We start from the raw sequence: 27,228 nt of genomic DNA, 5'->3' as shown, positions 1-27,228 counted from the left end.
TCACAACAACGTTCCACCAGGCAACGCCGGTCGACTGCTGTTTGTGTATGAGAAATGGGTTGGAAAATTTCCTCATGTCAGCACGTTGTAGGTGTCGCAAACCTTGTGTGAATGCTGTGAAAAGCTAATCATTTGCATATCACAGCATCTTCTTCCTGTCGGTTAAATTTCGCGTCTGTAGCTCGTCATCTTCGTGGTGTAGCAGTTTTAATGGGCAGTACTGTAGAATGAGATTCATTTAGAGAATCGTTAGGCAGTGTAGTCCAGTTGAAGGTCAGCGCGGTAGAGGCTACGAGACGAGTTGGCCGCTATTGCAGTACGTACGCAAGGTACCTGTTACGAAGCTGACGCATCCTGCGGCTGGCCCTGACGTCAGAGCAGCAGGTGCGGGCCAGTGGCTGCTGGCGGCGGGCCGCGAGGTCATCTGCCTGGAATCCCGCGCTCCAGGGTCCAGGGACTGCCCCGCGCACGCCCAGCTCCGCTACTTCTCGCACCGGCCGCGCTCGCGGTCCGCAGTCTCGTCTCCGCCGCCATGACGACCGCCTGGCTACTCCTGCTGTGCGCTCGTGAGTACTGCAGGCGCCACACCTGACTCTTGTGTGCCCGTCTCTGAACCAGTGCAGAGTTTTCCAATGAGAATAGCAGTATCCTGTGCGGTAACAACTTACTGTTATAGATACGACTGTGCAAAATATATCACTTCTCGTACTTAATTCCTAAACTTGTCTGCAGTTATCATTTGTAGTGCAACATACATCTAAAGGACTGTTTCTGTCCATTTGCTCTCATTCACATACCGTGTGCATAACCTCCACTATCATTTCATGCAAACGGTTTAAGTAGTCGACCGGCACATAGCCAGCAAAATTCTTCATGTGAAATTTGAGTTTCTCCCGGCGTATGAAATATGCAAACAACATACGGGAATGCAGCCGGGTGACGTCATCAACCGCTGATGTTTCGACTGGTCGAGACCCCAACATTTTCAGGGTACAAATGCCTTTGTCCCCTGAAAATTACAGGGTGTTTATTCGTACAAAAAAAAAAATCGTTCAAATGGCTCTGAGCACTATGGGACTTAACTTCTGAGGTAATCAGTCCCCTAGAACTTATAACTACTTATACTTAACTAACCTAAGGACATCACACACATCCATGCCTGAGGCAGGATTCGAACCTGCGACAGTAGTGGTCACGCGGTTCCAGACTGTAGCGCCTCGAACCACTCGGCCACCCCGGCCGGCTATCCGTAGTAACATCATTGGTTGTCGAAGACGTCACCCGGCTGAATTTCCACAAATTATTTGTGTAATAGTCTTCATATCATTCCTTATAAACAAAATTCACTGATTACAGAGATCTCCGCATGAAAATCGTGTCCAAATAGTGTTCCCTATACCGCTACACATTTGTGGAAACATTTTTTTGTCGTATTTATGACTGATGCAAAGGTCCAGCGGTGCGTTGAAATTTCCCTCAATTTCTGACAAACCAAAAATCTGCAGTACGTCAAGATGGTTGAAACTGGTAACAAGTTTCATTAAGTATCAATATGTCTGGCTCGTTAGCACAGTGGGCAAGTGCCAGACCACAAATCGAAAGGTCTGCGTTTCAGTCTCCAGTCGGTCCAAGGATTTATTTATTTTCTATTTTTCTTCATCGCATCTTTCTCCTCTAGCTATATATATATATATATATATATATATATATATATATATATATATATATATATATATATAGCTAGAGGAGAAAGATGCGATGAAGAAAAATAGAAAATATATATATATATATATATATATATATATATATAATGATTATCGGGAAACAAGGAAAGAAGCTGTAATCGTTGGGTTATTTTATGCAGTATCAGTAGACGTAACACAAAAGAAATTACTAACAAACATCAACGAAGCCAGAAGTAGGTCCGGTGTAGAAATGCCGCTGCCGGCCATAATCTCGCTCTTGTATTTTCGCCTAGGGAAATGTTCATGTGAGATTCCAGCTGCGGCAAAATCGTTATCCTTGCGCTCGCCCACCTTGAGCGTGTCGCAAGTTATTTTTTATTTGGGCAGGGCCAGCATGTAGCCTAAGGTTTGCAGAAGGTAGTCTGATGGAATCAAAGCTTCAAGGCCGCATGTGGCGTCGCTCAGTGCTGGAAGACTGTAGAGCCGGATCCGGCGATATTTTGGTGGACGGTACTTGCAGAAACGCGGCAGTTTTGTTACGTAAATGTATGTAATCTTGATAACGTGGTCCGGGGCTGGTAAGATTTGCCGACAAAAAGCAAACACAGTGTTGGCACAATGTTTCACCAAAATGCTGTTACACGTACGCCTAGAAGGATATTTTCACACTGAAGTGCCAAAGCAACTGATCTGCGTATTCAGATACAGAGATATGTAATCAGGCAGAATATGGCGCTGAGGTCGGCAACGCCTATGTAAGGCAACAAGTGTCTGGCGCAGTTGTTAGATCGGTTATTGCTGCTACAATGGCAGGTTATCAAGATTTTAAATGAGTTTGAACGGGGCGTTATAGTCGGCGCACGAGCTGTGTGAAGCCTCTCCAAGGTGGATTTTCCCGTACGACAATTTCACGAGCGTATCGTGAATATCAAGAATTCGGTAAAACATCAAATCTCCGACTTCGCTGCGGCCGGAAGAAGTTCCTGCAAGAACGGGACCAATGACGACTGAAGAGAATCATTTAACGTGACGTAACTGCAACACTTCCACAAATTGATGCAGATTTCAGTGCTGTGCTATCAACAGGTGTCAGCATGCGAATCATTCAACGAAACATCATCGATATGGCCTTTCGGAGCCGAAGGCCACTCGTGTACCATTGATGACTGCACGACACAGAGCTTTACGCCTCGCATGGGCCCGTCAACACCGACACTGGACTGTTGATGACTGGAAACGTGTTGCCTGGTCGGACGGGTCTCGTTTCAAACTGTATCGAGCGGATGGACGTGTACGGGTATGGAGACAACATCATGAATCCATGGACCCTGCGTGTCAGGAGGGGACTGTTCAAACTGGTGAAGGCTCTATAATGGTATGGGGCGTGTGCAGTTGATGTGATATGGGACCCCTGATACGTCTAGATACGACTCTGAGAGGTGACACGTACGTAAGTGTCCTCTGTGATCACCTGCATCCATTCATGTCCATTGTACATTCCCACAGACTTGGGAAATTCCAGCAGGACAATGCGACACCCCACACGTCCAGAATTGCTACAGAGTGGCTCCAGGAACACTCTTCTGAGTGTAAACATTTCCGCTGACCACCAAACTCTCCGGACATGAACACTACTGAACATATCTTGGATGGCTTGCAACTTGCTGTTCAGAAGAGATCTCCACCCACTCGTAATCTTACAGATTTATTGACAGCCTTCCAGGATGCATGGTGTTACTTCCTTTCAGCCACACTTCAGGCATTAGCCGAGTGCATGCCAGGTCGTGTTGAGGCACTTGTGCGTTCTCGCGGAGGCTCTACACGATATTAAGTATGTTTACCAGTTTCTTCGGCTCTTCACTGTAGTTTCGTGTATAATTTACGTTACAGTATGAGAGTATGAAGCTCTGAAGTAACAAGAAACACAATCGAATTTGTTTGCGTTTGCAGCAAGCTCTACTACGTTATCTAGACACATAAGCCGAATAAAAACACTACATAAAAGTTTATTGTCATCACAAAGATATTTACATGCCATGCAGAACTTTGCAATGAGTGCAGCACAGTGCAGTTTCTACGACTTGCATAGATCTCTACACAAAAGTGTTGATGTATTTGTAAGTAATGTCATAAATTAATATCAAAACCATCGAGGATCGTAGAACACTCAACAAAAATAATAACATGGAAATATAGCTCTGAACTTCGTTACTGTACTTCGCAGTACAATGTTGGCTACTCCACGTGACGTGTCATACAAAAATAATTTCCATATAATATAGATACGTACACATACGGTGTACTGAACGTTAAAATCCAGTGTCAAATGCTTCAAAGCTATTTTGAGGTTGGTGACTTATTTAGAGCAGCTGTTCCGAAGCACGAAATGATACATTGTTACGGTAGATTTGAGCAAAATGAGACATTAATTCATATCCTAAAGTAATAGGTCCTGTAATGTAATTATCCTAAGACTGATAATAAATTCATACTCAATATTCGAAAACCTTAGTGATAATAGCGAGTAGGAGAGCCGGCCGCGGTGGTCTCACGGTTCTAGGCGCGCAGTCCGGAACCGTGCGACTGATACGGTCGCAGGTTCGAATCCTGCCTCGGGCATGGATGTGTGTGATGTCCTTAGGTTAGTTAGGTTTAAGTAGTTCTAAGTTCTAGGGGATTATGACCACAGCAGTTGAGTCCCATAGTGCTCAGAGCCATTTGAACCATTCGAGTAGGAGATAATATATTAATATTCGGAAATGAGCAGTCTTTTCTTGAAGAAGACAACTCACATATAATAACAACACGTTGAGTTCGTAACAATTGTTCAAAGCTATGACCGCCAGTCTAAATACAAGCAAGCAGTCTAAATGCAAGAAACTAACAACATAATCCATTTCTTAACTGCAATCTGTGTTAATACTCGTTCGGCCCCAAGAATCTTCTCCACACTGTTTCTTTCAATGTGTGTTTTTCATGGGCCTGTTGGTGGGTATGTATTCATGAATTTTGTAAAGTGTAAACTTCCAAACTTCCGCGGCCGGCAATATCACAATTAATAAAATTTTCCGTGCTACTATGTCTTGGTCTAATGGATCTCACATTTAAACTCAACGTTTCGTCCCCATCTGCGAAGGACATTTTCAAGGGTGATCGTAGATGCTTTGACTGTCCGATTGATACCTTGGCTCTCTACTGACTGACGTCACCCAGTAGCGAGCCAGGACGTGAATTGGACATTCAAATAATTATATGAATGCATGGTGTCTGTCCGAAACACTGACACAGAATCGCTCCAATGGGCAATGAATCCGCCACCTTCAGTGAGGGTGCATAGTTACGTCCGACCTCTTGCGGGAATCTCTAAGTAGCGGGGTTGGAGGACGTGGGAAGGGACTGTGGATAGGTGGCACTAGGAAAGAATGTGTATCGGCCTGGAGGCCCTCCGAGATCGTCCGCGCATTTGCGATAAATACCGTGTCCGGATGGCGCAGCTGCATAAGCAGGAGATCCTTTTCACTAGTCGCCGCAGATACGGCAGAAAGTCCTGATGCAGCTGATATCAATAGTACCTTCCCTTTCGTTTCCTTTCCACTTACTCCTCCTTTAGTTTTCATAGCATTAAAAGGAGCGAAGATCCCCCTTGAAAATGTCCTCCGCAGCCGGGGACGAAACGTTGGGCTCTAATGTGAAATCAATTCGACCACGGCATAACAGCCCGGAATATTTTATTAATTGTGATTCATGAATTCTATCCAATACCACCTCTTCAGTAGTGCAGAACGAACAATTCTTTATGGGGACCCCTGCGACTTTAATGATACAGTTTCCGGAACGTTTCTATTCACGGTTCGCGACGATAAATTTCTCCTAAACAGAATGGCGCCCGTTGAGAACTATTCTCTGTGCAGTCGTTTGGTCTCCTGTGTTCTGCATCCTACTGTATATACACTCCTGGAAATGGAAAAAAGAACACATTGACACCGGTGTGTCAGACCCACCATACTTGCTCCGGACACTGCGAGAGGGCTGTACAAGCAATGATCACACGCACGGCACAGCGGACACACCAGGAACCGCGGTGTTGGCCGTCGAATGGCGCTAGCTGCGCAGCATTTGTGCACCGCTGCCGTCAGTGTCCGCCAGTTTGCCGTGGCATACGGAGCTCCATCGCAGTCTTTAACACTGGTAGCATGCCGCGACAGCGTGGACGTGAACCGTATGTGCAGTTGACGGACTTTGAGCGAGGGCGTATAGTGGGCATGCGGGAGGCCGGGTGGACGTACCGCCGAATTGCTCAACACGTGGGGCGTGAGGTCTCCACAGTACATCGATGTTGTCGCCAGTGGTCGGCGGAAGGTGCACGTGCCCGTCGACCTGGGACCGGACCGCAGCGACGCACGGATGCACGCCAAGACCGTAGGATCCTACGCAGTGCCGTAGGGGACCGCACCGCCACTTCCCAGCAAATTAGGGACACTGTTGCTCCTGGGGTATCGGCGAGGACCATTCGCAACCGTCTCCATGAAGCTGGGCTACGGTCCCGCACACCGTTAGGCCGTCTTCCGCTCACGCCCCAACATCGTGCAGCCCGCCTCCAGTGGTGTCGCGACAGGCGTGAATGGAGGGACGAATGGAGACGTGTCGTCTTCAGCGATGAGAGTCGCTTCTGCCTCGGTGCCAATCATGGTCGTATGCGTGTTTGGCGCCGTGCAGGTGAGCGCCACAATCAGGACTGCATACGACCGAGGCACACAGGGCCAACACCCGGCATCATGGTGTGGGGAGCGATCTCCTACACTGGCCGTACACCACTGGTGATCGTCGAGGGGACACTGAATAGTGCACGGTACATCCAAACCGTCATCGAACCCATCGTTCTACCATTCCTAGACCGGCAAGGGAACTTGCTGTTCCAACAGGACAATGCACGTCCGCATGTATCCCGTGCCACCCAACGTGCTCTAGAAGGTGTAAGTCAACTACCCTGGCCAGCAAGATCTCCGGATCTGTCCCCCATTGAGCATGTTTGGGACTGGATGAAGCGTCGTCTCACGCGGTCTGCACGTCCAGCACGAACGCTGGTCCAACTGAGGCGCCAGGTGGAAATGGCATGGCAAGCCGTTCCACAGGACTACATCCAGCATCTCTACGATCGTCTCCATGGGAGAATAGCAGCCTGCATTGCTGCGAAAGGTGGATATACACTGTACTAGTGCCGACATTGTGCATGCTCTGTTGCCTGTGTCTATGTGCCTGTGGTTCTGTCAGTGTGATCATGTGATGTATCTGACCCCAGGAATGTGTCAATAAAGTTTCCCCTTCCTGGGACAATGAATTCACGGTGTTCTTATTTCAATTTCCAGGAGTGTATTCCAAGTACATGCTTGCAAGTTCATGTAACGAGTAACGCTACATCTTCGACTAGCGTCGTTGATTGTATGCGGTGGGAGACTTCGTCTTGGACACGTGAATCTTTCTTAAGATAGCGCCACCAACGACGATGCAACAGACGTTCGTTTGCTACGAAACACAGCATTCCTCACAAGCACTGGTCATTGAGGACCTCGTACCGCCTGAACCATTCATTCCGACCATTAGTTTCTTATCTCAAAATACTCATTCTAGGGGATAATCTAGCGTTAACACCAATGGTTTGAGGCACCCTGTATAAACGATCGCTGTCGAAGTTCTGTGTCGTACCGCCAGGAATGTAGGCCGTGTTACTTCTGACTACATAATTTTTCCTACGCGAATATTACTGCCACCATTTCATTACTTGCAATTTTGACATTCATACTTATTACGCCAGTAATTATTTATATTCTACGCCAGTGAATAGTATGTTAGTTTGTTGTAATAGTTTTAAAATAATAATAATAATAATAATAATTTCGCGTGGGCTGACATCCTGATGTAAGTCTTTCAATTGGACGCCACTTCGGCGACTTGCTCGTCTCCAGCCTATACCAGTTAAAGGCAGACAGAAAAATTTCCTTCGTTAGGTCAGAATTTGATACCGTACATCTGTTTTTCAAGTCCAGTGTTTTACAATTAGACCACCAGAACGAACATTGCAGTTGTGATAAGCCTGGAGTTCTCTGAGATCTGTAGGGACCCACACTTGTACGGCAATCAGAAGTTCAGTGGTGAGGAACTAAACTGGAGCCAGACTGTACATGGTCAATCAGTTTTATGAAGCTGCTGGCTCTGAGCACTATGGGACTTAACATCTATGGTCGTCAGTCCCCTAGAACTTAGAACTACTTAAACCTAACTAACCTAAGGACAGCACACAACACCCAGTCATCACGAGGCAGAGAAAATCCCTTGCCCAGCCAGGAAAATGAAGCTGTTCTCTCGGATGGCTCCAAACTGCTGTCGTCCTTATATCAGCTACCGTTGCTCACGAGGGCAACAAAAACGACCGACTGATGACTGGAGCTCACTTCTGCGGAGGCGCCAACCGGTTGACATTCCCCTGGACGATTTATAGACCGTTGGAACTTCTATCCGGCGGTCACCATACTTGATTTCTCTGTGACCACCATCACCATCAGCCATTTCACCTACTCACTGCTGGCCAACGTTCAGCTTTTGTGTGCATTACTACCTTCAGCCACACGAGTACATATCCATTTTACTCTTGTGTACCATCTAAAGTCTCTACCCACTTTCCATTAGGTCATCATTCCCAATGTTTCATTTAATCTGGAATCCAGGAAACATATTCCATAACCTATCTGTCATTAATTGGTGAAGTAACATGTCTTGGCTACCTCCACAGTTACCACACCCACTCTGATTTGTTTCTGATCTAGTTCCTGTACCTCCTAGCTGGTTCAACAAAAATCTCTCCATTGTTCGCTGAACAAATCTCAATATTTGAATGGTTCTCGCATTCAGAGATCATCTCTCACCGCCGTAAGTTAAGGCTGGTAATATACCTGGTATCAAACTCTACGTTTTTGACGATTCTCAAGATTATTTCTGAAAGAGTTTAGTTAAAGTCCTACAGTGCACTTCTACACTTTCGTTCATTTATTTTCCTATTGTGTCACCATATGGGTCCATGACTTCATAGATGATTTGAACTATTTTCTTTTCGATATGCTGTAGTCCGATCCATGAACGGTGGCGGTTTGCGCATGTCAAGGCACGGACGGGCATTGCATTGTTGACGATTCTAAGCGACAGTTGCGGTACGCTTGAACAAAGCGTATATCCTGCATATTATGTCTCTTGCTTGCTTATGCAGAATTTATCACTTACCACCGCAATCAGCGATGACATTTCGCAACAAATGGAATCGAAATCTACTTAACAGCTCGCTGCGATCACATTTACGCTCACATTAGCTACGGCATTCACAGCAGAGCGTTCAAAACACTACTGACCGCTCATTGGCTGTCGAAGATTACATCTACATGGATACTCTGCAAATCACATTTAAGTGCCTGGCACCTACGTGAAGTAGGTGCGCGGAACAAGCCTAAACTCGACCGCCATCGTTCGTGACTTCAAATGTAATATAAATAATGTTTGTCTTACTGTAATTCTTTTTCAATTTCGATTCAAAGCTGCTCCATTAAGTTACCCATTTATTGTTTAATATTATCTGCACTTGAGGAAAACAGTACAATATCTGCAAAACGGGGGTGCCTCAGATAGGATCCATTAATGCGTATTCTTCCATCGTTTTCTCGGTTTAAAGTTTTGAAGAAGTCCTCTGTGGCAGCTGATATTAAGTTTCATGATGAGGACTCTCCTTTCCTTTTCTTCCAGTTTTTTCACTATACTGATAAAGTGTGATGGACGCTGTAGCATTGGTGTAAACATCTTCATTTTGAATCAATGTGTTATTTCTGAAAATGACAAGAGACTGCAGCCAGATAAATAAACTGCTATAGACTCTAGCTAGTAGGAAGCATATGGTTAGCCAAAGAAAGATTTTGTTGAAGAGAAAATTTTACCTTATCCATATGACATCGAGTTCCAAAAATTATATAGTTGTCAATAATTCCACTCCCCAAACATTATCAACCAAACAGCCTGTAACAACAACAACTGTACATATAATAATTTTTTTCCTCTGATTTTCGTTAAATTAGTGTAATCGATGTTCTGATTTCATTTCTTTTTCTTTTCATGCCATGATGTTAAAGGAACTGTAACCAATTTTCGATGTGAATATTAATGTTTATGTCAAATTGCAAGCAATATTATAACAAAATGGAAATGTAAGGTATGTTGAAACTGTTGTAAGATGTTAAAGTTGTATTTATGCGCCTGGTCCATACGTAGGCAATGTATTAGGATATGTGGAATGCAAAACCTTTGGTGAATACCCTGTCTGTAGGGGAGCGGTAAAAGGTGGATGGCAGGCGAGCGCGGAAAAATGCACACGGGCGCGGCACGGCATAACGGGTTCAGCAGTAGTAGTCGGAGTTGGGCATCGGTCTGAGAAACACGCTCAGGATCGAGGAGGCTATCCTGGAAAACGTGATTTCATTGAGCCTCGGATGTGCCGTTTCCGACGACTATACAGCATGGCTATATTCCATAGGCACTAAATGGAACAGTATTGCGACGCTAAGAAGAAGCAAAGTGCCGATACATCAAGAGCCATAGCTGTGATTGTATGTGTGCTTTGCGCCTCGCCATCTCGCCGCCCGCTAACCGCCGCATCGACACGAACAGGTTGAAACTTTTAGTACTGTATTCGTGTGGACCAGTTACTTTTGTTCCTGACTGTTCAATAACAACTTAACTTTTACCAGAACTGTCCTATCATTTAATTATCCTCATCACTAACCTAGACAGGGTCCTTTCCACATGTTGTGCAATCCGAGTGTCCCGAAATGAAGATTTAAAGTTTATGTTAATAATACTTACCTGCAGACCTATCTATGTTAGAATGATGTTTAAAGAACTGTGTTGTTAATGAATAAATATGCAAATAATATAGGTCTGACAAAGTTGGAAGATGATGTTGAAATTGGTTTGGCGATGAAGTTAATTAATTTGAGACAAAAAATAATGGTAGTTAAATGAGCAGGAAATAAGACAAAAAGAGTAGTAATTCATTTATTGGAAATCTTGAGTGCTTAATGCTTTCAATAGTTAATAGTTTCAATACAGTGATCATAACAGTTTTAGTGTCCCCCCCCCCCCCTTTTTTTTCTTTTCTATTCATTTGAATTATGAAGTGTACTGAACTGATTTGACCAGCAAAGTTAAAGTCAATATAAAACCAAAATTTATTAGTGTTTTACCTTTTTCAAAATTGACATTGTATGTGTGTTTCGAAAGTGCTGTTTCTAGGGTAACCTATGCCCGATTTTAATCAGATCAATAGACAGTACGAAGTTTGTAGTAAACATTATAGTGTACTGTTGTGTATTTTTGGCTTGTCCATATTAGTACAAAAAGTGAAATTATTAGTTCAGTAGATTTTCTGGTTCTAAAATTTACCATATTATGCAGTGTAGTTACGTGTTGTCTTGTATGAACGTACTTCAACTTGTACTGGGAAGAAACTCAGTTAATGCCTAATTGGGCTGGCGACCGTATTATTAACAATTTGGTAGCATCTGCTGTGTCGTTTCTTGTCCGTCCTAACGTGTAGTTGCACTTCAGACTTGCTTGACGCATCATTGTTGTTACTGAGTGGGTGAAAGTCTGATTTTGCCTTCATTCGGGTACACGCGGTCAACATCTACCCCAAAAACCTTTCTTATAAGGTGAAGCCCGTCAACTTACCATAGTACAGGCTTTAATAAGTATCGTACGCAGTAGCGTAGTGTTACAAGCCATCATACATTTCCTAGCGTATCTTCTTATAAACACTTCATTTCATCTCACTTTACAATGCGTGTCCTACCAACACAGAGTCTCCACTAAGAATATCATGTCCACACACTTCCCTATCCACTCGCTAACTGCTAGTCCGACCAACCACAGAATCTCTTGCCGAGAGCGCAGAGCGCTGCCAGGGATATTAACACAGCCTATAGCGCTGCCAACACACAGACAGGCTACTTACAATTTCAACAAATAATAGGTCCATGTTGTTGTCGAATTGTGTCTCCTGATAAACATCTTGCGTGCACAACCTGACACCACTCAGAATTTCAGAGGTGTTTGCCCACAAAATGTAATTACGAGTCGCCGATCACGGTGATGAGTCTTGGGCTACGTGACTTCCAGTGCTGTGACACCGCGCGCGTGTTGTTCACAGTGGGCGTGGCAGTGTCGCTGCCTCAGGGGCGGCAGGGCTGGTGGCCCGGGGTGCTCACCCTGCCGCCCGACCTCCCGGACAGCGCCACCACCAGCACCACGACGACGACGCCGCCACAGCCGCCGCCGACGCCGCCGACGCCACCCCCACCGACATCTACGGGTGCGCCGGCGTCTCCGGTGCCCTGCGACTGCCCGACGCCGCCGCAGTACAACCCCGTGTGCGGCTCTGATAACCAGACGTACACCAACCCGCAGAAAGTGGAGTGCGCCAACACTTGTGGGCAGCGTGAGTATCACCAGAATACCGGTCGAGAGGCCTCGTAACAACATGTAAATACCGAAAGGTTGCCCAAGTTCAATGTTCACTATCTCAGATGAAACAGACGAAATCGCAAAAAGACGAAGGAAACATATGATCGTCTTGTTTAATGAATATTGCTTATTAGCAAGATCTTATTCCTCTTCTTTTTGTCCGCAGCTCGTGGTCTCGCGGTCGCGTTCCCGCTTCCCGAGCACGGGGTCCTGGGTTCGATTCACGGCGAGGTCAGGGATTTTCACCTGCCTCGAGATGACTGGGTGTTTGTGTTGACCTCATCATTTCATCTTCATTCATGAAAGTGGCGAGATTGGAATGAGCAAAGGTTTGGAATTTGTACAGGCGCTGATAACTGCGCACTTGAGCGCCCCACAAACCAAACATCATCATCTTTTTCTTTTGCGATTTTCGTATTAGGCCAATTTTGGCCGGTCTGTTACGGTCTCCACCTTACTCTCTTTTCCCATTTGGTTTACAGCTCATCATCTCCGGATTCCTTCTTTGTAGATATTCAGTACATTCCTTTTTGTATTCATCCAGTTTCTCTTTTACACTCCAAAATCTCAGCTTCTCTCGAATACCTTCATTTCGTATTTTATGTATTCTTTTACATTCCTTCACCACTCTGAGAGATCTAATTTCTATCATTTGTATTTGCTTTTCTTAACATTTATTCAACTCCCTCTAATCTTTTTCGTATAATAGGTTGACAATGTGGTTTTTTAAAAAATTTAAGTCGCGTGTCATCCTGTATTTTATGCTTTGAAGTTCTACGTATTAATTGTTCCACAGATACTTCCAAATCTATTCAATTTGATCTGCATATCTTCTTCGATTCATACGATATTTTACATCCAATATTTTACCTGTTCAGCTGTTTTTTTCGTTACCTGCTTTCTTAATTCTGACTGGATATTTTTCACAAAATGCCTTTGACTTAGATTTACTAGAAGATATTTTGATATTATATTCTGTACATGTTTTATTTAGTTCGTAAATCACGTCTTTTAAATAATCTTCTCTTGAAAAAAATCGGCGTAAGGTCATCAGCATGTTGTTGTTGTTGTGGTCTTCAGTCCTGAGACTGGTTTGATGCAGCTCTCCACGCTACTCTATCCTGTGCAAGCTTCTTCATCTCCCAGTACCTACTGCAACCTACATCCTTCTGAATCTGCTTAGTGTATTCATCTCTTGGTCTCCCTCTACGATTTTTACCCTCCACGCTGCCCTCCAATACTAAATTGGTGACCCCTTGATGCCTCAGAACATGTCCTACCAACCGATCCCTTCTTCTAGTCAAGTTGTGCCACAAACTCCTCTTCTCACCAATCCTATTCCATACCTCCTCATTAGTTATGTGATATACCCATCTAATCTTCAGCATTCTTCAGCATAAAGGACTGATTTTAGCTTTATCGTGTTATTGAGATGGACCCTAGTATTTATCCTAAGAGTCATTTGCGATCTGCAACGTCACTGTAAATACTGAATTGCTTAGGGCATAGCATAGGCCTTTGTATCGGTTCCGTATATATACCTTCTATATGTAAGATTACTGATAGTTCTTTATACCAACTTTAGACAGCTGATGTAAGCTATATCGGATAATCTCTGTCCTCCATTATTCTCCATATTTTTCCTGTATCCAAATTATCGGTAGCCGCATCAAAATCTGTAAAAGCGTTTCGTCTCTCTTTCTTAAACTCTCTCTGCTTTTCAGTAAGCTATCGTAAAATAAAAATTTTATCGGTCGTTGATTGTACCTTTCTAAATCCGACCTGTTCTTTCACAAGTAAAGACCCTGCTATTTTTTTCAGCTTAATGTTTAAAATTGTTGAATAAAATTTATATGCCGTTTCAAGTAAGTTTATCCCTCTGTAGTTTTCACGTATACTTTTTTCTCTTTTCTTGTATATCGACATTACTTTCTTTTTCTTCCAATTCCTTGGTACACGTTTTTCTTCCAGCATATATGAAACATATGCAACAATTGTAAGTTGTAATGATAACCCTCAACTCTGCATTAATTCCATCTAAATCTGTTACTCTTCAGTTTTTGTAGTAATTCTCTTATTGTTAGGTCCTCTAGGCCTTTTACTACCATTTCTGTGTACTTTTCTTGTTTATCTGCCAAGTTCGCTTCATACCAGAGGTTTTAGTAGTATTTAATCCACTCTTCTTACATAATATTATTTAGACTATTTGTGTCCTTTTCTGTTTTTATTTAATGTTTTCAAATCCTTATTTGTTATCTACTGGTGATCGTGAATATCATGTTGTGTATTACTAATGTTCTTGCCTCAGTTTGCTGGTGGGACCTCTTCACTTTCCAGCAAGATGGCGTTACGTATTACAGAGGGCAAAATAAGGTTATGTTACGGATGTATAGATAACACATTATGGCTTCACCCTTTTCTGCTTCCATAATAAATTTAATGCTGACGTGGAGAGTGTGCAGACGTCTGAAGAAGTCACCGAGCCGTTCTCTACCATAGGTCGGTACTACGAAGATATCGGTGTAATGATACCACACCTTACGTTTACAAAATGCCAAGCCCTTTGGCTGTCTTGAAAATGCAACATGAAGAAAATGATAGCCACCAAAGTGGATTACTCATGGCGATGTCTTTCAGACTTTCGTATAAGTACCCATTCCATATATATCAGCTCTTAGTAAGACAGTTTGAAGCTGCTTGATAATGTCCAGTGAGAAAATGGAACCGACTTGCTTCTGAGAGTCTTTGTGTAGCAAACTGGTAAACGAAGAAATAACATCTGACGAGGATGTCGTTTGGTCAAGCTTTAGTTTCTTCAACTTTTCAGTGAGTCCTTAATGTCTGTGCCGGTCGGTTTTCAGTTTCGGCTGAAGCAGAGGGGCCACGAGTTTTGCCAGTTTGCACGTCAATGAGCCAGTAGCGCTTACCCCAGTGTTTGCAAATTTCTCCGTGGAGAATTTCGCAAGACAGTTACAGATCTAGCTGACAAGAGCTGGGAAGATGAAAACGAGGTGTATCCTTTTCTCTATGAGGCCAATGCGGTAGAACAAGAAAGCTCACGTTTATTCAGTCTTGCAGCTGAGTTCCTGCGTGAAGCAAGGAGAAGAAAATGGTTCAAATGGCTCTGAGCACTATGGGGCTCAACTGCTGTGGTCATAAGTCCCCTAGAACTTAGGACTACTTAAACCCAACTAACCTAAGGACATCACACACATCCATGCCCGAGGCAGGATTCGAACCTGCGACCGTAGCGGTCGTGCGGTTCCAGACTGTAGCGCCTTTAACCGCTCGGCCACTCCGGCCGGCAGATGCAAGGAGAATATTCGTTGTTAAGCAAAATGGTTTTGGTACATAGAAATTTCAATTAATTATTCGTGTGTTTAAGAAATTAAGTGCAAAATTGAAAATCAGCTGCTGCTTGAATTATTCTGCGTTTTAAATTTCATTTCCATTTGTCTGTGAGACCATCAGTCACGGTAATGCGCATTTGATACTTACGTTTTTATCGCCGTAAGTGAATATGTGATGGCGTGATAGATAACACTCTCCGTCTGAGGAAATAATACGTGTCTGAGTTATCAGTATGCGATTCTGTTACCAGTGTTGCAATTGGATGTTTCTCGTTACTTACGTGATAACTTCTGAAACATGTCAAGACGCATGTAATGCTAAGAATTATTTTTGTCCGGTGTTTGTTTTCTATCTTGCCACTCATGTTACGCACTACTCTGATTCATTCGTCTGGCGGCTGATGTATTTACTGTGTACTACACGAAATTACATTCAAGCGAAACTCCAACTGCAGTGCAGGGAAAGGAGTCTGATCATAGAAATGATTTTTGATTTACGAACATTTAACACATGCTCTTTTCGCATTAGAAGTCTGTCCTACTTTGTCATGTGCAATAAACGTGATACTCAGCGACTGAGTGCATCGAGAAATATATCCATATTAGAGAAGGCGACCATTCAGGAGAAGTTGTTCCAAGTGGTGTCACATTTTTGTTTTAAAAAGTCATTGGAACGCACTGGACATGATGTTGATAGCGAGTCGCCTCTCGGTGAGCCCTCAGGTGTGCAGTAACCGATTGAGGTGAGAACTTTACGAGGTGTTCGAATCGTTTTGGAGAAATATTGATCCATGCATCTAATAGTGGAACACACAGTTGTTCTTGGGTAGTTGGAGCTGGATTCATCGACAGTAGACAGGCATCTACAGCATCCTAAAAACGCTCGGTTTGCTCAAGGTCGTGCGATCTGTGGGGCCAGTCATGGTTTTGAATTCATTAGAGTATTCGTCTAACTACCTGCGAACAGCCAAAGAGCGGTGACAAGTCGCTTCGTCCTTATGAAACTTGGTGTTTCCGTCAACGGCATCAAATACTAGAAAAGGAAGCAAATGGCGTACAAAAATGTAGGAGAAGGTCTTTCTGTAACTTGGGAAACTTGTCAGACTTTCACTGTTGCAGAAATTTAATATAGTTTTGTTATGCCATTTTTAAATAATGGCATTCATTTTTTATATGCTGTAGACGTTTTATGAAATAAAAAAAAATTCTCCGGAAATTTCAGGTTGTTTCCAAACAATAAGACATGTTCCGATGTACATCATGGTCATATACCTAAAAAATATTCTATTGAAATTTAAAAAGTGTAGGAATCAAGAAAATCTTGTTAATATGGTATTTAGCAGCCTATGTGTTAAACTACTACTCTACTAGACACCAATAACGAGTAAGTCAATTCAAATTGCACGTAAGTGACAGAAGTCACTGGATAGCAATATGCACATATACGGAGGCCAGTAGTATCACGTACACAAGATGTCGAAGGGCAGGTGTCATTCGTACGCAGGTGATTCATAGGAAACGGTGTCTGAAGTGATCATGCCTGCCCGACCGGAATTAACAGACTTTGAATGCGGAATGATAGTTGGAGCTAGACGCATGGGACATTCCATTTCGGAAACCGTTAGGGAATTCTCTATTCCGAGAACCACAGTGTCAAGAATGTGGCGAGAATACCTTATATCAGGCCTTACCTCGTGCCACAGACATCGCAGCGGCTGACGGCTTTCACTTATCGACCGAGAGCAACAGCGTTTGAGTAGACTCGTTAGTGCTAACGGACAAGAAACATTGCGTGGAAGTGCCACATAAATCAATTTAGGACTTACGACGAACGTATCTGTCAGGACAGTGAGTCGAAATTTGGCTTTAACTGGCTATGGCAGCAGATGAGCAACGCGAGTGCATTCGCCAACAGCACTACATCGCCTGCAGCCACTCTCATTGGCTCTTGACCTCGTCCGTTAGACTCTAGACAACTAGAAAACCGGGGCCTGGTCAGATAGGTCCCGATTTTAGATAGTAAGAGATGATGGTAGGTTACAGTGGCGCAGGCCAACTTGTCAACGAGGCACTGTGCAAACTGGTGGTGGATCGTTAATGGTGTGGGCTGTGTTTACATGGAATCGGCTGGGTCCTCTGGTCCAACTGATCCGATCATTAACTGGAAATTGTTATGTTCGGCTACTTGGAGACTATGTGGAGCCATTCATGGATTTCATGTTCCCAAACATGTGACGGGGTCACAACTGTTCGCAATTGATTAGATGAACGTTCCGGGCAATACGATGATTTAGCCAATCAGATTGTCTGATGTGAGTCTCATAGAACATTTATGGGGCACAATCGAGAGGTCAGTTCGTGTACAAAATCCTGTACCGGCAACACTTACGCAATTGTGTACGGCTGTGTCCATGCGACGTCGACCCGATGCAGTACGCCAGGCAAAGTGAAGTCCGACGCAATATTAAGAGGTATTTCATGACTTTTGTCACCTCAGAGTTAGGAGCAGTACTATAGAAAAACAGTTAAAGGCAAGTGATTTTTGAAATTAAAGCTGCCGGAAACTAGCACTAATTTCCATTTTCAGGTCAGGTAAAATTGTTGAGGCATTAACGAAGTCCCTTTAATTTGCAAATATCACATGTTCCATGGCTAAGGCCTTGCCCTGCTTCGACATATAACACAGTCCATGACCGACGAAGTATAACTGTACCGTCCACATGTTATCCAACTAGTTTTGGAATTATGTAAAATTTACTTTGCTTGCCATAAAATTTTATAGCTGAAGAACTGACGACATATTACAAACAGCTTTAATATATAATAAAGCACTTAAATGTGTAAAACTCGAAATATTTACAAGTGCTACGCAAAACAAAACCTCACGTACAGCAACGGCAAAATCTGCAGAAAATAGTGGAAACTGCTATGGCAGTCTCTAATGCACATTCCTTCATGTGATTCTAAAATCAGTCACGAGACTGTAGTACCAACCAAAAATCATCATGTATTCCTAGGTACACTGTCTAGGTACAACACTTCCCCCAATACAAAATTTGCACCTGTCATTGATTCCTGCTGCCGGATAATGGAGCCTAATTGCGATCATATGAAAAAAGCCCAGGCCTTAACTGAGCCATCCTTCGGTGGACACAACCTTACACACTGATCAGCCAGAACATTATGTCCACCTATGTAATAGCCGGTATGTCCACCTTTGGCACGAATAACACCGGCCACGCGTCGTGGCATGGAAGGAATGAGGCCTTGGTAGGTCTCTGGGTGGATTTTACACCACATCTGCATACACAAGTGACATAATTCCCGTAAATTCCAGATAGGGGAGCGATGACGTCTGAAGTTACGCTCAATCACATCCCAGATGTGTTCGACCAGCTTCAGGTCTCGTAAATTGGGAGCCAGCACATCAGTTGGGGCTCGCCACTGCGTCTTCGAACCACTCTGCCCCGCTCCTGGCCCTGCGATATCGCGCATTATCTTGTTGAAAAATGCCACTGCAGTCAGGAAACATGATCGTCATCAAGGGGGGTACGTGGTCCTCAACCAGTGCACGATACTCCTTGGCTATCACGGTGCGTTGCACGTGCTCCACTGTACCCATGGGTGCTCAAATGAATTTTCCCCAGAGCATAATGGAGCCGCCGGCAGCTTGTCTTCGTTCCGCAGGAGCTGTTTCGTGGAATACGACGGATTCGACCCCTCCCCTTGGCATGATGAAGTAGCTATTGCTATTCATCAAACCATGCAACGCTCTGCCACTGCGCCATCGTCCATTGCCGATGGTCATGTACCCACTTAAGTCGTAGTTGCAGATGCCATGATGTTAACATTGGCACATGGATGAGTCGTCGGCTGCACTGGCCCATCGTTAGGAGTTTTCGGTGCACTATGAGTTCAGACACACTTGTACTCTCCGCATCATTAAACCCTGATGTCAGTTCCGCCATAGTTCGCCGCCTGTCCTGTTTTATCAATCTGCCGAGCCTACGACGTCCGACATCTGAAATGAGGGGTGGCGTCCCAACCCCACGACGTCTGGGCGTGGTTTCACCTGCGTTTCGGCACGTGTTGAAGACACTCACCACATCACTCATCGAACCAGCAGAAAGTTGTGCACTTCCGAAATGCTCGTTCCGGACCATCACAATCTGCCCTCTGTCACACTCAGATAAATCGCTCGCCTTACCCATTCTGTACACGGACAGCGCGCCCGCTGATAGTTCATGCACTGCAGTCGTTCCTCATCAGATGACGCTGCTGTCACCTGGACGGGTTTATGTCGATAGTAGTTCGGTGGTCATAATGTTCTGGCCGATCAGTGAAGACATGCAGGAACCATTTTTTCATGCGCCACTCAGTCGATACAACTTGTGGCTGACATATTCTTCAGGCGATTACTATTCCTGGGCAGATATGGGTTGTCGATCAGTTGGGACCTAGGCACACTGAATATAGGTTATCGGCCGATGGAGACACCACACGAATGTTGTTTTTGTTGTTGTGGTCTTCAGTCCTGAGACTGGTTTGATGCAGCTCTCCATGCTACTCTATCCTGTGCAAGCTGCTTCATCGCCCAGTACGTACTGCAGCCTACATTCTTCTGAATCTGCTTAGTGGATTCATCTCTTGGTCTCCCTCTACGATTTTTATCCTCCACGCTGCCCTCCAATACTAAATTGGTGATCCCTTGATGCCTCAGAACGTGTCCTACCAACCGATTCCTACTTCTAGTCAAGTTGTGCCACAAACTCCTCTTCTCTCCAATGCTATTCAATACCTCCTCATTAGTTATGTGATCTACCCATCTAATCTTCAGCATTTTTCTGTAGCACCACGTTTCGAAAGCTTCTATTCTCTTCCTGTGCAAACTACTTATCGTCCACGTTTCACTTCCATACATGGCTGCATTCCGTACAAATACTTTCAGAAACGACTTCCTTACACTTGAATCTATACACGATGTTAACAAATTTCTCTTCTTCAGAAACGCTTTCCTTGCCATTGCCAGTCTACATTTTATATACTCTCTACTTCGACCACCATCAGTTATTTTGCTCCCCAAATAGCAAAACTCCTTTACTACTTTAAGTGTCTCATTTCCTAATCTAATTCCCTCAGCATCACCCGACTTAGTTCGACTACATTCCATTGTCCTCGTTTTGCTTTTGTTGATGTTCATCTTATATCTTCCTTTCAAGACACTGTACATTCCGTTCAACTGCTCTTCCAAGTCCTTTGCTGTCTCTGACAGAATTACAATGTCATCGGCGAACCTTAAAATTTTAATTTCTTCTCCATGCATTTTAATTCCTACTCTGAATTTTTCTTTTGTTTCCCTTACTGCTTGCTAAATATACAGATTGAATAACATCGAGGAGAGGCTACAACCCTGTCTCACTCCCTTCCCAACCACTGCTTCCCTTTCGTGCCCCTCGACTCTTATAACTGCCATCTGGTTTCTGTACAAATTGTAAATAGCCTTTCGCTCCCTATATTTTAACCCTGCCACCTTCATAATTTGATAGAGGGTATTCCAATCAACATTGCAAAAGCTTTCTCTAAGTCTACAAATGCTAGAAATGTAGGTTTGCCTTTTCTTAATCTAGCTTCTAAGATAAACCGTAGGGTCAGTATTGCCTCTACGGAATCCAAACTGATCTTCCCCGAGGTCGGCTTCTAGCAGTTGTTCCATTCGTCTGTAAAGAATTCGCGTTATTAAACTGATAGTTCCGTAATTTTCACATCTGTCAACACCTGCTTTCTTTGGTATTGGAATTATTATATTCTTCTTGAAGTCTGAGGGTATTCCCCCTGTCTCATACATTTTGCTCACCAGATGGTAGAGTTTTGTCAGGACTGGCTCTCCCAAGGCTGTCAGTAGTTCTAATGGGATGTTGTCTACTCCAAGGACCAAATAATTATCCGTGTGTAACTGCTATCTCACAATAATAACCTAGACCTGAATTAATAAGTTTGCTTGACTGCACAGAAATTGGCGAATATTATGATTCTTGAGGAAAAATCTCCACTTTCTATGAGTACTTACTTTGCGAAGAATAAATGAACTGTTATTTGCGAAAGAATGCCTTCAGTCCTCTATCCAGACTGCACAGTCCACTCGTAGGACATCACTACAGTTGAACAGACTAAAAGATGAATACTCAAACTAAAGATCACTTTCAACAAAAATTGAAATTCACAGCACTGCATTTCGTCCTTATACATGTAGTCAGGAGCCACTTAGAATCTCTAACTAGCCTTCAAGAATAACTGTAACATTTTGTTTGCACGATACAGACATCACATAATCACAAACAGATTGGGACAGAACTTTGTTTTTAACATTTTTCATAGTATCAGCGTGCGCCGACAAGGTTATGTGCTCTTTGGCGACTGCGTCATTCACGCTGTTATCGACCAGCATCTCAGTTCACCGATCCTTTTACCAGCAGCGGCGCTCCGTGGAGGTGGAGACACTCAGCTTCAAAGCGACGCCTTCGCCAGTCTGCTCTGGGCAGTTGGGGCACCAGTTCGTTGTGTCCACGGACCCCTGTTTAGCGCCTGAGCCACGAAAAACTATGGAATTTTCACTCGAGAAACGTAATGTGATAAAAATTTTGTTCGAAACTGAACAAATGACTTGCAGACATCCAACAATTGACTGTGACAGCTTACTTGGACAGTGTTCTATAGTCTTCGCAAGTTTCGCTGTGGACGAAGGCATTTGAGGCTGGATGGGAAGAGGTGGTCGCCGAACCCTGCGCTGGACGGCCGTCAACCAGCAAAACCGACTACAATTTGACGCGGTTGTGCAATCTGATAAATACCGACCGCCAGTTGAGTGTCCGTCCAGATGATTGCAGAAAGTCTCAACATTCCGAAAACTGTTGTACAGGGACTGGTGACAGAAAAAATTACACATGAATAAGTAGTGTGCTAAGGCAGTTCAGAGCTTTTCATGGACGATCTGAAGAATCATCGGGTGATTGTTGCGACTAAATTTCTCGAATGCGTGGTAATGGAACTTCTGTCTTGGGCAGTGGCATTACCGGGGATGAAACTCGGTGTTTCGAGCACGAGCCAGAAACAAAACGTCAAAGCTGCGAGTGGCACACCTCTGGATCCCCAGAACTTTGTAAAAAGCAAGAACGAGCAAGTCGAAAGTGAAGACGATGTTGAATGCCTTTTCGACGCCAAACGTGTGGTCCACACATAGTTCATTCCTCAAGGCCATATCTTGAACATTGCCTATTACGTTGATGTGCTGGAAAAAATTAAGATCTTCCGAGTGAGAAATGAAATTGTCACTACCTGGGAGCTCCACAATGACAACGCTCCAAGCCACAGCACTCTTTGCATCCCCGAGTACCTGGCGAAGCACAGTATGGCAACGCTGACGCAACCCGTCTATACGATACAGACACAGCTCTGGCCCACTTCTTTCTCTTCCCAAGGACACAGAATGTCCTGAAAGGAATCAGTTTTGGATTCACTGAAGCCGTCTAAGGCGCTGTGACTAGAGCCTTCGGCGAGGTCCCCGTTGAAGCCTTCCACGACGCGTACAATGATCGGCAAAGCGCTCGAAAAATTGTGTAGCTGCCGAAAGGAACTATTTTGAAGAGCATTAAACGTTTGTAACGGTTTCTACAGTAAATCTATTGGTTAAAAAATAGCGTAACTTTCTGGACACACGCCGTATCAATTCATGGAAAATGCCTCCTTGTCCAGACAGGAGTTGCCCTCTCCGCTATGTGAATTCCCATCATGATGTGCCTACACCGAGTGAACTCAGGGTAAGGCAATTTAAGAGGTCCGATATAAGCGGTCCCTCACAAACTGAAACTGAAATTCACTGGGCCACACGACAGCCCGCACTATTCCACGGTCTAGTGCCGTCGTTCGCGGACCCTTCCTGTCGATATACGAGCAAAGGACAGAAGATGGCATCGACTGCTCAAGCTTAAGCGCTGCATTTGTCTCTGTACAATCCTGGCAGAATTGATTTCCCCGAGTCTGCACACTCCGGTCGACATCGATCTGACGCACAGCAGACCGTCGATCACGTCGCATTTTTCTGCGGAGACGGCCTGACGTACGTTCGTCAAACTCTTTTGGTCCTCTACTGCGGCTATTTATGCGTGTGGAAACGTTGTCTCTGAGACACTGTACTCGCACTTTCACCCTGGACATCCTGACGTAATAAAATGAAATTCTTGAGTAATTTTCGAAAAGCTACGACTTGCGCTGATTATCATCCCACCGTCAAAGTCGGTTAATTCGGGCTCACATGTTCAGTGCGTACACATCTGTAAAACTCTCTACACACGCTCCATACTCCGCATCTACGCATAACATTCAGGTTACGTACAGAGCACATCTTCCAGAATTTGTACTACTTATCTTATGATCAAAGAAAATATACACACATCAAAAAAGGGTTGCATCACCTCGGTTCTGTGAGTTCCGGAACCTGTACATAAAATTGGAATAGAGATCAACATAAACATCATTTCCGCACTTTTTATTGCTCATGAAAACTACACATTGCATGTTGTACAACCATACAGCGACACCTTCAGAGGTGCTGGTCCAGATTGCTGTAAACACTGGTACCTCTAATACCCAGTAGCACGTCCTCTTGCATTGATACATGCCTGTATTCGTCGTGGCACACTGTCCACAAGGTCACGAAGGCATTGTTGGTCCAGATTGTCCCACTCCTCAACGGCGATTCGGCGTAGATCCCTCAGAGTGGTTGGTGGGTCACGTAGGCGATAAACAGCCCTTTTCAATCTATCCCAGGGATGTCCGATAGCGTTCATGTCCGGAGAACATGCTGGCCACTCTAGTCGAGCGATGTCGTTATCCTGAAGGAAGTCATTTACAAGACGTGCACGAAGGAGGCGTAAATTGTCGTCCTTGAAAACGAATGCCTCGCCAATATGCTGCCGATATGGTTGCACTATCGGTCGGAGGATGGTATTCGCGTATCATACAGCCGTTACGGCGCCTTCCATGACCAGCAGCGGCGTACGTCGGCCACACATAATGCCACCCCAAAACAGCAGGTAACCTCCACCTTGCTGCACTCGCTGTACAGTGTGTCTAAGGCGTTCATCCGGACTGGGCTGCCTCCAAACACGTCTCAGATGATTGTCTGCAACACTCACCGGTGAATAGAACGTGATGCCAATCGTGAGCGGTCCATTCGGCGTGTTGTTGGACCCATCTGTACCACGCTGCATGGTGTCGTGGCTGCAAAGATAGACCTCGCCATGGACGTCGAGAGTGAAGTTGCGCATCATGCAGCCTATTGCGCACGGTTTGAGTCGTAACACGACGTCCTGTGGCTGCACTAAAAGCAGTATTCAACATGGTGGCGTTGCTGTTAGGGTTCCTCTGAACCATAATCCGCTGGTAGCGGTCATCCACTGCAGTAGTAGCCCTTGGGCGGACTGAGTGAGGCATTTCATGGACAGTTCCTGTCTCTCTGTATCTCCTCCATGTCCGAACAACATCGCTTTGGTTCACTCAGAGACGCCTGGACTCTTCCCTTGTTGAGAGCCCGCGACTGCTAGGATCGCAGGTTCGAATTCAGCCTCGGGCATGGATGTGTGTTATGTCCTTAGGTTAGTTAGATTTAAGTAGTTCTAAGTTCTAGGGGACTGATGACCTCCGCTGTTAAGTCCCATAGTGCTCAGAGCCATTGGAACCATTTTTTTGTTGAGAGCCCTTCCTGGCACAAAGTAACAATGCGGACGCGACCGAATCGCGGTATTGACCGTCTAGGCATAGTTAAACTACAGACAACATGAACCGTGTACCTCCTTCCTGGTGGAATGACTGGAACAGATCTATCGGACCCCCTCCATCTAATAGGCGCTGATCATGCAAGGTTATTTACATCTTTGGGCGGGTTTAGTGACATCTCTGAAGAGTCAAAGGGACTGTGTCTGTGATACAATATCCACAGTCTAAGTCTATCTTCAGGAGTCCTGGGAACCGGGGTGATGCAAAACCTTCCTTGATGTGTATATATTTGTAGCTGAATCAAAAAGAACGAAATATCAGTTCGTGCAGCATATGTTAACTTTCAATAAAACGAATCTGTATGAAAATGTGCGGCATAATGTGCTACTTTCTTCAAATCCTTTCTGATTTGACACTTGCTACAAGCGCGTCTAGAATGAATCATTTCACTTGACACAGATTCGTGCTATTAGGATTAAAAGAGTAATAGGTTTCCACATGCGATGCCGTTACATCTTGGCCATTCCTCTTAAGTTTCGGAGGTTTTCCACCTGTGGTTGATAGAGAAGGATAACTGGTGACTGGAGGGTGGGAGGGGAAGGGGAGGCCACTGATGTGGAGTAAAATCTGCCAAGGTTCTCATATAAAAAAATATTTGAGGAGCCAGAAAACCATTCTATTTCTTTATCATTCTGCACTAGAAAGCGACTAGTATCAAGTGAGATTGAGAGGATAATTGAGAGAAAATCAAATTACGATTCACTATAAAATTGATCACATTACTGCAGTGCAATGATTGTCCCTATTATCACTGTTATCTTTCCCAACACCAATGCCTCGCAGGCAAGACATTTTACTCGTTGTTAAATTAAGACGCCATCAGGAAGAAGAGTAGACGTATGTGACTGGAGATGTGTGGGACAAGTCAAAACATTCAGGGGAATTAGAATCCAGTAACCTTTCATTCTGTATGGTCCTATTTCCTACCGCAATCTTAAAATTGCGTTGGACTCGATTTAATATGTGGTATAGTGTCTATAAATCTCAGAAAAATATGATAACGAATTCTGAAAGGAATCCGCAACCAGATCCTCTCCCGAGGAGCTGGTCTGTAATGGACCTTTTTAGACTAGATGTAAACTCCACGAAACAAATATAAGTAGATATTATGTAATGCGTCTGACTGTCTTTGTTGCAGGCGTGACCATCCTCTACCTGGGCACATGCCAGCTGAGGAGGAAGTAAACCCCGTCTGAAGGAGCGTTGGATCTAGCTGGATCTGGCTGAAGTTGGCTTCTGCAGTCGTCTGTCTGTGCTACATCTTCTCCGCCTCCTCCGCTTGCGCAGCTGATTCAACTCAATGTTCATTTAAGATGCTACGAACTGCAACACGAAAATCACAAAGTTGCTTTTTGACAACCAAGCCGTCCGCTGTGGCCGAGCGGTTCTAGGCGCTTTAGTTCGGAACCGCGCTGCTGCTACGGTCGCAGTTTCGAATCCAGCATCGGGCATGGATGTGTGTGATGTCCTTAGGTTAGTTAGGTTTAAGTAGTTCTAAATCTAGGGGACTGATGACCTCAGATGTTAAGTCCGATAGTGCTTAGAGCCATATGACCATTTGACAACCAAAAATCAATTCTGAAATGAACAGTTTCGTGGCATGTTTCACTATATAATAAGAAAAATGGTACCCCTACTAAAGTAAGAGATATTTTTTAAAAAATAACGAAAAATGAATAACAGTAATGAGAAGTAGTAGGTACCATTTTCGTAACTTGTTCACTCGTAATACTGAAGTTATTTCATTATTATATTTTACTGAAGAATGATCGCCGTAAGTGATGAGTTTGTTCCTATTTTTGTTAATA

At 44.3% G+C, this 27,228-nt stretch overlaps 1 protein-coding gene across 1 annotated transcript; it reads left to right on the top strand.

Moving 5' to 3' along the window:
- Positions 1–460: 460 nt before the first annotated feature.
- Positions 461–27,228, top strand: LOC126235429 (uncharacterized). Its single transcript, XM_049944156.1, has 3 exons — positions 461–566; positions 11,926–12,213; positions 26,559–27,228. Exons 1-3 carry the CDS (start codon positions 533–535, stop codon positions 26,603–26,605), a joined length of 369 nt encoding a protein of 122 aa, XP_049800113.1. The 5' UTR covers positions 461–532; the 3' UTR covers positions 26,606–27,228.

Source organism: Schistocerca nitens, chromosome 1, assembly GCF_023898315.1.
Source record: "Schistocerca nitens isolate TAMUIC-IGC-003100 chromosome 1, iqSchNite1.1, whole genome shotgun sequence".
In the NCBI taxonomy this organism is placed as follows: domain Eukaryota; kingdom Metazoa; phylum Arthropoda; class Insecta; order Orthoptera; family Acrididae; genus Schistocerca; species Schistocerca nitens.
Note: the sequence above shows the minus strand (reverse complement) of the source record. Positions and strands in the feature narration are given on the sequence as shown.

Coding starts and splice junctions, on each gene's coding strand:
- LOC126235429 (XM_049944156.1), top strand. CDS start 533: ATGACGACCGCCTGGCTACTCCTGCTGTGCGCTC. Junction 567..11,925: donor GCTACTCCTGCTGTGCGCTC/GTGAGTACTGCA, acceptor TGTTGTTCACAG/TGGGCGTGGCAGTGTCGCTG. Junction 12,214..26,558: donor CGCCAACACTTGTGGGCAGC/GTGAGTATCACC, acceptor TCTTTGTTGCAG/GCGTGACCATCCTCTACCTG.